This window comes from Poromitra crassiceps, assembly GCF_964638095.1.
Source record: "Poromitra crassiceps genome assembly, contig: HAP1_SCAFFOLD_818, whole genome shotgun sequence".
NCBI lineage: Eukaryota > Metazoa > Chordata > Actinopteri > Beryciformes > Melamphaidae > Poromitra > Poromitra crassiceps.
Window position 1 is genome coordinate 14,523 of NW_028151590.1, and position 15,098 is coordinate 29,620.

The 15,098-nt window shown below is 42.5% G+C and overlaps 1 protein-coding gene across 1 annotated transcript; it reads right to left on the reverse strand.

Annotated features, from left to right (window-relative positions):
• Positions 1–3,018: 3,018 nt before the first annotated feature.
• LOC310771564 (regulator of G-protein signaling 5-like) lies at positions 3,019–12,888 on the reverse strand. Its single transcript, XM_083664149.1, has 5 exons — positions 12,759–12,888; positions 10,970–11,083; positions 9,800–9,861; positions 6,539–6,705; positions 3,019–5,902 (listed from the first exon to the last, which is right to left on the reverse strand). The coding sequence occupies exons 1-5, from the start codon at positions 12,800–12,802 to the stop codon at positions 5,738–5,740; spliced, it is 552 nt and encodes a 183-aa protein (XP_083520275.1). The 5' UTR covers positions 12,803–12,888; the 3' UTR covers positions 3,019–5,737.
• Between the last annotated feature and the right edge of the window lie 2,210 nt (positions 12,889–15,098).

Here is a 15,098-nt window from a genome sequence, read left to right on the forward strand (position 1 = left end):
CTAACATCAGTTTGCCTATTTTAGAGACCCCCACAAATCTCAGATTATAACTCAACCCCTGTCCCAAACTGTCACATACTGCTACTCGGTCAGGACCCCTTTTTGTGTGTCATTTTTCACTTTGGCCTACTTACCTCCCCAAATCTATTCTCCTCCTTTGGTTGTTGCCTCCAATCCTCTGCCACCTACAAGACAGTTTCAACCAAATCACTGTTGGATGTGATGAAGGAGGAGAGGAAGACATTTGTGAGGTATGTAGAGATGGAGGCACCTTGGGGTGATGGTTCTCATTGTGATTTTTCTGCCAGTTGACTGACTTACTATTATGAAATGATGTCTCATTTTTGGGGGCTGCAAAATTGGATTTTAATTATTTTACTGCTGGCAGGGTTATCACTGTCATTGTTGCATGAATGTACAGTAGAGTGTGCGTGCACCTGTATGTGGGAGGTGGTGAAATCCCCCCCCCACCACCATATTTTTGTTTTGTTTTGAAAATGATTTCTTTATCCTTCAAGATACAGTTGGAAGATAAGAGTACAATTGGAGTGCATTGCTTTCAGGTTTGAGGCTGCTAGTATCTGTTTTGTATCATTTAAGCCAGGGGTGTCAAACGCATTTTCACCGGCCACATGTGACCTCATTTGGTCTGAAGTGGGCCAGACAAAGAAAAGCATAATAACCTATAAATAATGACACCTCCAAATGTTCCTGTTTCTTTTCGTGTTTACACGTACATTTGAAGAATAGGCCTAGCAAACAAATGCTCAAATCTACTGTCTGTAACTGTGCATTACAATTGACGGCAACTCTTTACAATTCTCTATATAGTTTATGATTTAGTGATCAATACAGAAAACATGATTAGGCTACTTAATATTTAACTTGCTCCTGAAACCTGGTGTAACGGCGCTGTGTAGGTGGTACTTGCAGCAACCCATGTCAAGGGCTTGTCCAGGGGTGGATACGAACCGCCGACCTTCGGGAGTCAAAGACACTAACCACTCCACCAAGAGAGCTAGCTCCCTTGGGGGAGCTGATTAACATGCCTTTATACTGGGGAGTGAGTTTAACCAATCCACTCGCTACCACTCGGGACTCACAAGGAATCCGCGCTGATTCACCTCGGTTACACTGGCACCTCTTAGCCTTCACAAGTGCTTCACATTGGACTGGAGGACTTCTCAGTGGCATTTTCACACTTTGCAAAGTCATCCTGTGAGCCGGATTTGACCCTCTGGTGGGCCGGCCCGGTTCTGGCCCCCAGGCCGTATGTTTGACACCCCTGATCTAAGCATTCTGGCGACAATAAAAACCATGTACATATGAAAACAAATCTAACATCTTTTGATTTAGGATTATTACATCTCCATAGATAAATTATTCAAGCTTTTGGAGTTTTTAGATTTGTTTCTTTCCCCACTGAGATTTTTCATCAAAGAACCACAGAAGCATTCTGAACACCTTACCTAGCCTGTGTTACCTGTGGCTAGAGCCACATAATAGAAGAGTTGTGACATCTCCATTCACTCCAGTGGATTTATTAGTATTATTATTTTTACCTCACAAAAGTTCCCAGAAGTAAGGCTCTGGATTAAGCAGCGCTGTCGAGTTGCAGCAAAATGGACCGTTTGTGATGCACTTTGAAAGGGTCCAATGTTTAAAATATTAAATTCTATATTATCAGCTTTATTTTATGCATTCAAACGTAGCGCGAGACCCCTTCCTGGCTGTTCACTGGCTACATGTCACGCATTTTGGACCTCCGCTGGCGCCACTCTCTTACTAGATTGCTCTGCCTGCTGTGGCTACATCAATTAGTGTGACCACTCTGGATCTGCACATAGAGATACTTGCTGAGGGCCAGTCTTCTATTATTTCCTCTCGCATGAGAATAGATGGAGTTTATTTCTTGAAAGCTCATAAGAAACCCTGGAGCCATGAGAACCTCAGCACAATATCAAAGCCTGGTTGAACATTCCCGTCTTGAAAGAGGAGCCATGTGAGCGCTCTGCTAGCTTCCTGTGTGCTCAGCGAGCACGCAGCAGCCATGCCCTCTGCCTGCTAATGACGCCTGAGTCAACATCAACAGTCATGTCTGTAAAGCCTCCGTCTCCATCCATTAACGCACACTCATTTGAGACTCTGGGGAGTTCATATAGCGTCTAAACTACCCAGGAAAGAAAGACCTATGGAAAAGCCATGAGCTGAAACCCATCAGACATCTGTTCGAAATGTCACTCTCCCCCCCTCTTTGGGGACCTCGAGTATGTGACCCCTTGCAGCTATTTCGAGGAACCTTGCTAGTTAACGGATGCGTCCACGCTCGCCTCTGACAGTGTTTGTGTTGGCAGCTGGCTCCACAGCCGCATCTGTTTCCTCTCTGTTTTTCACTCGCAACGCGGCCGGGGGCACACGCGCCTCACATCTCGCTTTGTTCTGAGAAATGACGTCAGGTCTAAAGGAGGAGGAGGTGGGACAAAAAGGATGACCAGCCTTAGAAATATTTTTTCCTTTGCAGTTGTAGACCAATAATAAGATAAGTTAAGTTATCCTTTATTTATCCCCATGGGGAAATTCATCCTCTGCATTTGACCCATCTACTAGCAACCTTCTTAGAACTAGGAGCAGTGGGCAGCCGCAGTGCAGCGCCCGGGGACCAACTCCAGTTGTTTTGCCATTGCCTTGGTCAGGAGCACTGACAGGAGTATTAACCCTGACATAGATGTCTTTTGGTGGTGGGAGGAAACCGGAGCACCCGGAGAAAACCCACAAGAACACGGGGGGGGGAGAACATGCAAACTCCACACAGAAAGGACTGGGATGGACCGGGGTTCGAACGCGGGACCTTCTTGCTGTGAGGCAACAGTGCTAACCACTGAGCCACCGTGCCGTCTGTTATCCATCCAAGTTGTACACCACACACACACACACACACACACACACACACACACACACACACACACACACACACACACACACACACACAGTATGAAGAAAAACAAAGTGACAATTGAAAGTCATAGATGTGTCCTCTTTTATAACAGTGAAAAAGACATGTTCTGTGGGAATAGCCCTCGGCAGCTCGCCGCTGCAGAGTCACTGAATCTAGTGTGGTATTTAGGAATAACTTAGACACACATATTTTTAAATGGTCAATCTTTACATGGAAAAATAAATACATCTTCAGGACTTGTATGCATTTATGTTTTTTATGTGTTGGACTACAAAACGTACATGCAATATCAAATAAGCAGTATCCAGCATTGATTGAGTCCTTATTGATTTGTTTCCCCTGATTAATTGACTTGCATGACATTCGGGTTACGACACTAGACTGGCCAATCTGTGCCATGGAAAACCCTATGCCATTTCAAAATAAAAGTCGACTCTTTCTGCCAATTTGTTCATCTCCTCCATCTCCAAAATATTGTGGTTATGCCAACATTGTCTGTACCTGGCCTGTAGCCTTTCAGTATTGTAATCAGGGGAACAACAAGGACTTGGAAAAAATGCTGAATATCTGGATAATAATATTCTTCTGATAGATATGACAAACACTTCAACAAAACACACAGTATAGATATAATCACACGTTACGATTGCTACATGCAACTGTAAATATATATTTGGGATTCTTTAACATTGCACACAGCCACCGAATCCACCCTCAAATCCATCTTTGTCTCAGCTCACCGTGAATTACTGTAGGTGAGCAGTAGTGATTTGTTACACTATGCATTTGTGAATAATAACTTGTAGCTGAATAGCAGTGTTAGCTTGGAAAACAATGTGGCAAAGTATTATGTAAATTAATATTCATACAGTGTGAGCATTGCTATTTTTTTATGTGATTATTCATTTATTTCATTCCTTAGACTTCCTTTATGGCGTGACTCCTCAAATACATGTATGAATGAGTGAGAATGGAAAGATTGTATAGGAATACAGTGTTCTCAGTAGCCAAGATATAATGGTTTGGAGATGGCAGATAAATAGCACTGTTAGTCTAATGCCCTAAATCTGCAAGTTCTGCCCCAAATTTCAACCAAAACCAGGTCTAGACCTATGAGAGTGACTCGGTAGACATAGACATGGAAAGACGTTCAACTTTGGTAATGTCACACGGGAAAATACATTTTCTCTCTCTGTAAAAACCACTACTTTGCTCACATCTTATTCTGAGATTCCCTCCTACTTAGTTTTCCAATCTAAGCAACTTGCAGTGTAGTGGGAGGCAAGGAGCCTCACCACTGAGCCAACTAGCACTGTTCCCAAGGATGCCTCCTTCAGGGCACATCTGAACCATGGGGGCGCTTGGTGTGCCAATCCAAATACTGTGTGTGTGTGTGTGTGTGTGTGTGTGTGTGTGTGTGTGTGTGTGTGTGTGTGTGTGTGTGTGTGTGTGTGTGTGTGTGTGTGTGTGTGTGTGTGTGTGTGTGTGTGTGTGTGTGTGTGTGTGTGTGTGTGTGTGTGTGTGTGTCTGTGTGTGTGTGTGTGTGTGTGTGTGTGTGTGTGTGTGTGTGTGTGTGTGTGTGTGTGTGTGTGTGTGTGTGTGTGTGTGTGTGTGTGTGTGTGTGTGTGTGTGTGTGTGTGTGTGTGTGTGTGTGTGTGTGGCGCACATTACTTCCCTATCCGTTGTTCAAAACAGTTGGCTGTGTGAATCTGCTGATTCCAATAAATGTCCCCCCGGTTGTCTCCCCCTAGACTTGGATGACATCTCGATGTGTCACTAAGTTTAAGTCCCATGGAAGGTCAGACTGTCCTAACCCAAAAGGCACTTATGTCTTGTGTTTCTAACCACAAAGCACTTAAAAGCCATGCGAAGTCTGCCTGAATAAGACTTGAATGTTTACGGTAAGTGCTCGAGTGAAAGCCACCCCCCCCCTCCCCCATCCTGTCAATGCTTCAAGTTAAGAGTTAAAGTAATGTCCAAAACCTTTGTTACTGTATGTTGTTTTATTTATTAATAGATTATAAAATTAACAATGTCCAAGGTGACTCGTTTCAGGGGTCAAGCCATTTGCATGACAAACTGCTTTTTTTTTTACAGTAATTCTTACAGAAATATTTTTACTTTTGATGATTGTCATTGTCGTTTACAATGTTGTGACCCCTTTTAGCCTTACTAACATCAATTTCACATTAATCTCAAGAGACATTTCATCAGCGTAAATGTGCGGTTTGATCCACATGGTGCGGAACTGAAGAACACATTGGTTGTTTTGCTCTGGACATTAGTGTAGTGTTTGTGTAGGTTGTGTGTGTGTGTGTGTGTGTGTGTGTGTGTGTGTGTGTGTGTGTGTGTGTGTGTGTGTGTGTGTGTGTGTGTGTGTGTGTGTGTGTGTGTGTGTGTGTGTGTGTGTGTGTGTGTGTGTGTGTGTGTGTGTGTGTGTGTGTGTGTGAGAGAGAGAGAGTGTGTGGGGGTTTGTGAGTGTGTGTGGGGGGGTGAGGGAGTGTATTTCAAGAAGCAGTTTTCTTTAGCTACATTTGAAATATAAATATGTTGCCCTTGATAGGATAATTTCTCAAATAAAACTTGTATCTTGAGCTAGTCCTATAAGCTAAGTTTTTAAGCCGACATGCATATTGGCAATTTATCCTTATGGGCAAACATGGGCAACATTTCTGATGGAAAGTTTATGCTTGACTTTAAATTATTTCCTGATATTTTGGAGTTATCTGTCTCCTCTGTTTGTTGAAATCCACCCCCACACCCCCATACTGGCAGGCAGACTTAGTTGACCAGGAGCTCCTGGTATTGCTCTGATCGGAGGAAGCGACCGAAGGAGTCTTTCTCCATCAGGGCAAAGATCCTCTTTTGGGCCAGGTCAAAGGTGGCAGGGGACAGGGCCACCAGGTTCCTCAGGGTCACGTCCTTGGTGACGTGGTCAATGTTCACCTGCAGTGGGGAGGGGGGGTCGTAAGATGAAGAGAAATGGGGAGGCAGATGGTAAAGAGTGACTAAAATCCAAAATATCAACACTGTTTATGAAGAGGTTGAAGTGGTTTAAGTTATGTTAGGTTAGGTTTAAGTATATTGAGATAAGTTTCTGTTTTATCTTTGTTTAATCTGCCAAGGCTGCCTTGGCTGGCAGCTATGAAGTGTGAAGCTTCTGTGAGTGAGTGAGTGGGTGACTAGAAATTGTGTTCGGCCACAGCTATGCCATTTTACGTGCAATCGTGCTGAATCTTTCAGGAAGTGTAAAGAGCACTCCCGCGGGTGACCTTACGGACTCTGAATTTTGTAAATTAGGTATTTAGGGGCGATTAACTTGCAATGCTGCGCAATGGCTGCGCAGCCTGATACACTGCAGTGCACAAGTATTCCACTAGTATGTGAGAAAAAAGCTACAGTATCTGTCAGATTAGCGGCCTGGCCTATATGCAATATTGTATGACCCTACATGTCTGAGTGAGGCGTTTCTCCATAGTGCTTGCTACACATCATGTAAACTACAATATTAGCTTCTTCTATTCCATTTGGAGTCCATGCTGCCATTGTCTCTTCTTTCAGCTCATAAAAAGGCTCCCTCACCTCTCTGGGCCCCTCAGTCTGGATGTAGTCTTCATAGATCTGCTTGGCCTTGGCGGACATCTTCACGGGGTTCTTGATCTTCTTGAAGTCCTCACAGGCCACCCAGAACTCAATATTCTCGTCGCTGAACTCGGACTGCAGGAAGCTGCGGAAGGTAGTCAGACCATCTGAGAGATGGAGACACACACACACACACACACACACACACACACACACACACACACACACACACACACACACACAGTGTTCATTCTGACAAAATGCTTTTAATGATGATTACTGTAGCAAACCATCCAGGGTTAACATAATGACTGTGATTTGGTGTTTTCATTGATGAAACTGTGATGAGACAACAAAGTATACAGATTTCCCCTAAATGTATTTTCTGTTTTGTCCCCCCATTTTTTTATCCTATTTTTATCCCCCATTAGTGCTAATTTTAATTTATTTATCCTGGTTGCTGCTCCACCCTCTGCCGATCTGGGGAGAGCCGAAACGAGATATGGGCAGTTAGCCAGCCGCTTCTTTTCACCTGACAGGGGTAGGACATAGCACGTGGGAGGATCACGCTATTCCAACGAGTTCCCCTCCCTCCGAACAGGCGCCCTTAACAACCAGAGGAGGCACCACATCAGCAACCAGGATATTGCATGTTTTGGTGTGGGGTTCCTATATGAACTGTATGTCTGATTGTTTTTTGTTCTTGCTTGAGAAAAAGCCAACAGGTAGAAATGTCTCATGATGAGACATCTGATCAAATCAAGACACTACAGAGTCATAGGATGAAAGTAGATGGATCATGTGACATGAAGCGAACAACACAATATAATAAAACTTCACAACAAGCATAATACTTGAAAGACTGAAAGAAGAAGGGCAGGTATGTCCGCCTGTTTGCTTGCGCCCAAAATGAGGCTTGATAAAACCTCCAGTCATTTCGGTCATTCTGAAGAACACAATGGCTGCAAAATGCCCCCATTGTCTGAAGAACCATGTGCCGCCTCAGGCTTTTATCTGCCATCTGAACGGCTCATTTGCTGCTGCTGCGGCTCAGTAGCAAGCAAGCTGCAGCTTTTCAAAACGCCCTGCAAGTACACACACACACACACACACACACACACACACACACATGCACACACACACACACGTGCGGGCGCGTGCACACGCACACACACACACACACACACACACACACACACACACACACACAGAAAACATTAAGTCACAGCATAAAAAGAAGCACTAAGTAACCATTAAACTTTTTTTGGGGTGAAAGATTTGCCCGATGGAGAGGAAATAACAGCATGAACCCCATGTGCATTGACTTGGGACAAACACATAGAAGATAGATGTTCATGTAAAACCTCATGTGGATAAATAATCACAGCGTATAGCAGTTTGCTGCTACCGGCTAATGAATCAACAGCGGGTGGAATCATTGAGACTTTTCCCAGGAGATGTTAGCATAACACACACAGAACCTCTGTGGACCCGTACACACACACACACAACCACATGCACACGCTAAAGAAACATACGTCTCTTATGGCTTTCTTTTCGCCACCCATGCAGAAAACTCAGTTTTCCTCTGAAGCTATAAGCAGACTGTACATTCACAAGCCGAGGTCTAAGTAGAAAATCCCGTGTCCCTGTAGTAAACATCTGTGCGTGAGGCAATGTACAGTAAGTGAGTTTTAGCCAGGCGTTTACACATACCACGAAGAAGAGTTCATAATCGCTCTTGCTCGCCCGGGGTCTTTCTGTGCGCTTTCTGACACACATGTAAACAGGAGAGCCAGGTTGGTCTCTCAATGCTTATATCTCTCCCAAACCCATAATAGGTATAATATGTTGCAAAGGAAACGTTCAATTTGGACCACATTAAAGTAGGCTATTTCATGTACATTATTGTGGACGGCAGCCATTGGCTTTTTTGTTTTATTCCACGTGCAGGATATGTTCCCAGTGCAGGATATGTTCCCAGTGCAGGATATGTTCCCAGTGCAGGATATGTTCCCAGTGCAGGATATGGACAGGTGAGCTTATTCACAAGGCTGCAAAATGAATGCTGACAATGACTCAAATTAAACAATAATAAAACAATAATCAAAATTGAAAAAGAGCTAAGTAGGCTAAGTTCATGCAGCATATCGCTCCGTACTGAAGAAAGACTTTTCTATTTCCCAACCTTGGGAATCATCAGTAACTAACGAATGGAGCTCTCCATGGTGCTAAACCCGTGTTGAATCATTTTGGACGCTAATTAGCCATTTTTGCCCATTTAGTCTGCCCTAATTACCTAATGGCACGTAAAATAGCATAACTGGCCAAACACAATCTGCTCACACAAACACACACGCATGCACGCACACGCACACACACACACACACACACACACACACACACACACACACACACACACACACACACACACACACACACACACACAGACTTCACATTCTTATTATAGGATGTACCCTCTTGCTGGCAATCTTTCAGGTGGTAGACAGTAAAAGCCATGATATACCATCAGAGAGAACATTATTTTCTGTTCTGTAGATTTAACTTATGCAAATGAACTTGGTGCCTCATAAGGCCTACTGTATCAAACCACGTCAAGCTAGGTGTAGTTGTTTCAACAGGCTGGTAGATGGACACCAGAGACATGCTTGTTGGTTTTGGGAGTAGTTGAAGTTAAACCCATGTGCCAGGTATTAGCTGTTTGTTATGGCTCTCTGTGTTTGGTTGTGAGGGAGGCAGCAATGCTGGACACTCCAGAGTTAAAGCGATACCTTGACATTTTTAAATGGTCTGGGTTTTTTCTCAAGGAAGACTTCTCTCATTGTTGGAAAATAATTTAGCATTCTTTGGTTTCATGAAAAACAGGTTTGCATGGTTAGAATTCATTCATCAAAAACAAAGTATTGCTAGTACATGCTAACAAGTAGTAGCGAACCGTGACCTGGCCCTCTGAGCCGCGCCGTACGCACTTCTCTCCACTGTTTGGTGAACAGAAGAGAATAACATTGAATGTGAAAATGTTAAGGTATCCCTTTAATATTGTTGCTTAACATCACTCATCATATTCAACCTGAACCTCTCCCTGTTTCTCAAGTCTTGAAAGAAATTGAATATATGTGCCTGCCTTCCTGTGTGTGCGCGCCTGCGTGCGTAGACTGCGTACGTGTGTGTGTGTGTGTGTGTGTGTGTGTGTGTGAGAGAGAGAGAGAGGGAGAGAGAGAGAGAGAGAGACACACGTACAGTTGTTGGTCACGACTCGGTCCAGGGACTCACGCCACTGAGCAGCCTCGTCAGCAGTCGGCCTGGACACACAAACAGCCTCAGTTCAGTAAGCAACACTGGACAAAAGCATCTTAGCAAGATTAAGGGATACAGGGAAAAATGGAACTGTAGTCACTAGTCAGACATCTTTCTTTACCGTGTCACATTGTTGGAAAAAGTTTGTACTATTTTTGTCCTTTGGCTAGCCGAAAAGTGGTTTGTTCGCGTAGGCTACAGTTAGTTAGCATACTTAAGGTCAGTGGTTACCGCTAGCTGCTAACTAATGCTGCGTTCACACCAATTGCGATTTTGCTAATTCAGGCAACGAGATTACATACAAAGTCAATGCAAACACTCGAGCAGACGTCATTTCACCCCGGGCGGCATGAATGAGGCGAATCAAGCGAAATCTCTCGGCACGAATGACACCAAATTTGGCTTAGCCGCTATTTGATAAGTTGAAATATTGCAACTTGAGCGAAGAATTTGCCCGGTCAAACGACGATTTCCGCGATTGGTGTGAACGCACGTTAATAACAAGCAGTTTGAAGGAGAAAGGAAAGTCAACAATAACCAGCTAACTAGAGAGAAAAATGTCACTGCATGGATACGAGTAGTAGTGTTTTTACAGCGTAATCTTTTTATTAAATTTGACGTAAAAGTGATGTAAATGTAACCACAACGGACCAAAATGGACCCACCACCTAACCAGAAGAGCCTACTGTGCAACTAAATCAATCCTCTGCGAAAACATCCCAACTCGGACTTGGACTCAGACTTGAACACTGGGGACTCGAGACTTGACTTGGACTCAACATATAGTGACTGGACACTGGGGTCAGATACTATCTCTTAGTGTATAGTGTGTACTGTGAAGTTCATATTTCTGATCCATTTCGTCATTAATCTTAATCATTTTGTCATCTCTAGCTCAGTTCTTCCACCCTATACAAGGTAATGCAAGGTAATAAAATACAGTAGTTAAGCCTTGTACCATAAAACACTGAAGATACCCGACTGGTAAAACACAGCTTAGTCCAGCCAGTGCCTGTTGAGTGGGATGGAGTCGGAGAGATGTTTCCCATCAAAGTGTCACTCGTCTACACAGACATCCATCTCTCTTGGTGACTGAGGGACAAAAGTACTCACTTCTGGAGCTTGTCTGGCTTCTTCTCAGGTTTTTCCGGGTAGGGGATGATCAGGTCGATGGCATTCTCCGGCTTCTGCAGTAAAACTCCCAATTTAGACTTGATCTCCTTAGCCCTGGAGACACAAAGCAGAGACCATGACGGCTTGTGTATGACGCAGGTGTTGTTTCAACCCCTTGTGCCATTTATTCAGTTATAGCAAAGGAGCATGTAAGAAATAACAGCAACAGCATGGCGTTTAGGTATCCTGAGATTGATGATGGTATGTATAGCCTGATGTTTCCTATGGTACTCATCTGCATGGTATAGGATTTGATTAAACTTTGAAACAGGCCTCACCTTGGATATACTGTAGGCCTACAAGCTTATTTGTTAGTGTTTTGGTTTGGTTTCATTGCTGGTCTGTCATGTAATTTGTATTGTTGTCTTGGACCCCAGGCAGCCTATAGCTGTCATCTAGGCATCAGCTAATGGGGATCCCCATAATAAACAATAAACAATAGTAACATCATGTTGTGTGTATTGAACAATGCTGACATAATTATTCTATTTATTTCTACAAGATGTTTAGATATCATTTACCATTGTTGGCTGATTTAGAATTATTTTAAGCCAGAATTTACTATCAAAACTACAACTACAAACAACCTCTGTATTCTATATGCATAATAATAATAATAATAATAATAATTGAAGGTTTGATGTTCTCAAAGGGAACAAGTAGCAGTGTAACAACACATTATGTAATAACACAACAAAACGTAAAACAAATGTTCACTTCATATGTAATAACACCCATAATGAATGTAAATGTATTTTTAAGGCTGTGTGTTACAAAATGTGGTGGATTATTACAAAATGTGGGTGTTATTATGAAGTGAAGATTTATTACATTTTGTCATGTTATTATTACATAATGCAGTATTATTATATAAATGCAAGCAGGAAAGGCAAGGAAGGCAATAAAAACAAGGTGATCGATAAACTGTGATGGAGGTGTGTTTATAGCTCTGCCCTCTGTGTTACTTGTATTGATTTATTGAAGCATTAGACCTGAATCATAACCGTGTCAAACACACAGCTGCTAATCATCCGTCAAGGATTGTAAAGGTGCTTGTGTGTCCTAAACAGTTACAGTATGCACTGTGAGAGCCAAATCTGCACAACATGTGCATTAATATCAAGACTAATAATTAAAAACATTGTTTCTCATTATGATGTTTTGACCAATGTAAGCTTTAAAACTTAAGGAGCTAATTAGGCTATACATATTAAGTATTTAACATTGGAAATTTGTTCACAATTGTTTTTGTTCAAACTTGTTTCACATTGCATAAGCTAAACAAAGCATGTTTGTGTTTTCATTATTCTGTTCAATAAGCTGGTGATGTAGCAATTAGATGAAGTATCACTGTCTGCTTTATAAAGTCTAAGTGAAAGAGACTCATTCCGCTCTATTTCCACGAATCAGAAATTCCTTTCAGAAATGAAAAGGTTAACGAAGTTGAAAAAGTGATTTAAGCTGGCAGTTTGAGTTCTTGCAGGTGGAAGCAGTTGATCTGAGAAAGACAGCAGCATGGCTTCAGTCTAGCTTTATTTCAGTGGGATGATCCTAATGAATCATGAGAGAACATTACATATTCAAAAAACTTTGAATCTGTACAAGAATAATAATTGTATTCCCATGTTTCTAAACTTTACTTGATAAGAACTGAAATCATGAACTGCATTGTTGAAATCTCACACAAAAAACAACAACAAAAACAATTTCATTTGAATTGAAGTCTCACCTATCCCGGCAGGTTTGGGGTAAGGCTGATAATCCTTTACACATTTTGCAGAGCTCGCTCGCTGTGTGTTTCAAGTGAATTCAATCTCCCAGTAAGTTAGTTAGTCCCTGCTGTGTCTCTGAGTCCCTTTTGCTTTCTGACTTTGGCTTTCAACACATGGGGAGTTTTATACACACACGGTTTGGGCTGGGGGCCAACCAGCTACGCCAATCAGACTGGGATCTCCACAGTGTGCTGCTGACAAGCCTGGCTTATAGTGTGGGGCTTCATATGTGAAGGGGCTGTTCGGGTTGGGGTAAATTAAACAGCAGATCTGGGAGCAGTGTCAGAAGGACTCTGTCAGAACTGTGAGAGATTGTGGTCACTCAGGAGAGCTATGTCACTGATTTGGGATCAGAGGGTTTATAATGTTCTGTTACCTAAAATTCCTTTTTCAACATCTCTCAAATCAGAAAGATCCCAGTGTGTAACTATTTTGAGCTATTAATGATATCGCATATCCTGTTTATGACTGAATCCATACTTTTCATACTATCTATTAATGAGTGTTGGAATAGAGCTGAACAGTCACGTGACATCTTTTGCCCCGGAAGTGAGTTTCCAATTCATTTTCTCCATAGACATTTAAAAAAATCCTTATATAACGAGTTTTAAGGCTGGAACCAAGCCACCCCACCTACTGAATCGTGAGTGACCATAAAACATTTCATTTGGAGCAAAAACAAAAATAAAGACATGAAAAAGGCGCTCAAAGGAGGCCTGGAGGAAGTGACAATATTTTCCCATCGTCACTCTTGTCTTAAATGATCAAATTGGCTCTGTAACAGGTGTCAAGGGGTCTTGGGTCTTGAAACTGACTGATGCAAACTTTAAATTCAAGTAAGAAAAAAGAAACCCATGCAGTGAAGGTTTTCCATGGCTTTTCCTTTTAGCGGCTTGAATTCCTTATTAGGTCGTATAGCAGCAGACCTGCTGGCCCCGCTATGTTTCTCCTTCATTCAGATCCCAATCAGAGAGGAGACAAATGGCGGGATAGATCTACTGTAAATGATCATCCTGAAGTGAAACCCTGAAGTGTTTGAACGCAACGGGATGACGAAGACAGATTATTTGTTACCCAGGAGTTGGATGTTTTCCCTGTGATTTATTAAGTTATACAGTACTTGCAGAAGACGAGCACAGAGCCAAGCTGGCCCACTTTCTTTGGCACATGCAATTCTCTGCAGAGCTGCAACATACGCCATTCAAAATCTAACACATAACATAAAAGGGGCAAACCTATGTATGTATGTATGTATGTATGTATGTATGTATGTATGTATGTATGTATGTATGTATGTATGTATGTATGTATGTATGTATGTATGTATGTATGAATGTATCATGTATGTATCATCTTTCATTTTCCTCGGACAGTCAGCCTGACAGCATTCATATTTGGCATGGCAGAGGTCATAAGCAGACTGTGACGGGCCGGATATAATTAAGGTTGATTTAAATGGCTAAAATGGCCAATAGTCATACAGTAGCACTACCCACAGCAGCCAGCAGGACGGACACATGGACACACACACACAAGCACGCACGCACGCACGCACGCACGCACGCACGCACGTTTGACAGGTATGTCAGGTGAAACAAGCAGACCCCAGAATGAAAATGTCTTCATGTGAGAACTGCTCTGTTCTTATGTTGCAATAACTGTCATTACCCAGTAAATGCACAACAAAGATAACTGTGGGAACGCCGCAAAAATGCTTATGAGTCTGAGAATGTGACTTTTTTTAAATGTATTTCTAGTGGTCAAACTCTTATCTGGAGCAGAAATTATAGGAGAGGGCGCTTCTGACGTATCTCATTTTAAAATCTGTTGAATTCTGGTTTGACAAAGCCATTTCATTAGCTTCATCGAGGCCTCGCCCCATAAAGCTTTTGTGCACGTATTTATTAAAAAAGAAAGAAAGAAAGAAAGAAAGGATGCTTTGGAAAGCTAGTTGTGAAACACTGTGATATAACGTGACATGTGCTGCCAATAGGCCATTGGGGTCATATCTGTCCTTGTGAAGATAAAAACCACACATACTCCATACTGTATATGCCTACAGAAATGCAAAGTATATACAGCATCTCACTGAGTCGTGGTGGATAACTGCTTTAACTGGCAGCATCTAAAAGATCACCTTATCTCATTCCAGATCATCAAAGTGTGCTTAGTCTGCAAAAAGAGGGTACAGAGGACATCGAATGTAAACACTTCTCAAGCTGCACTGAGGAACCCCATGAGATCAGTCTCCAGAAAACACCAGCCAGAACAAACAGAACTTCACCGAGCCTGGAAAA

What these genes read in the sequence shown, in the direction of transcription:
- LOC310771564 (XM_083664149.1), bottom strand. Translation starts at nt 12,802, where the DNA reads ATGTGTAAAGGATTATCAGCCTTACCCCAAACCTGCCGGGATAG. An exon ending in AAGCCAGACAAGCTCCAGAA is followed by an intron (nt 9,862 to 10,969) that starts GTGAGTACTTTT and finishes TTGTGTGTCCAG; the next exon opens with GCCGACTGCTGACGAGGCTG. An exon ending in CCGAGTCGTGACCAACAACT is followed by an intron (nt 6,706 to 9,799) that starts GTACGTGTGTCT and finishes TCCATCTCTCAG; the next exon opens with ATGGTCTGACTACCTTCCGC.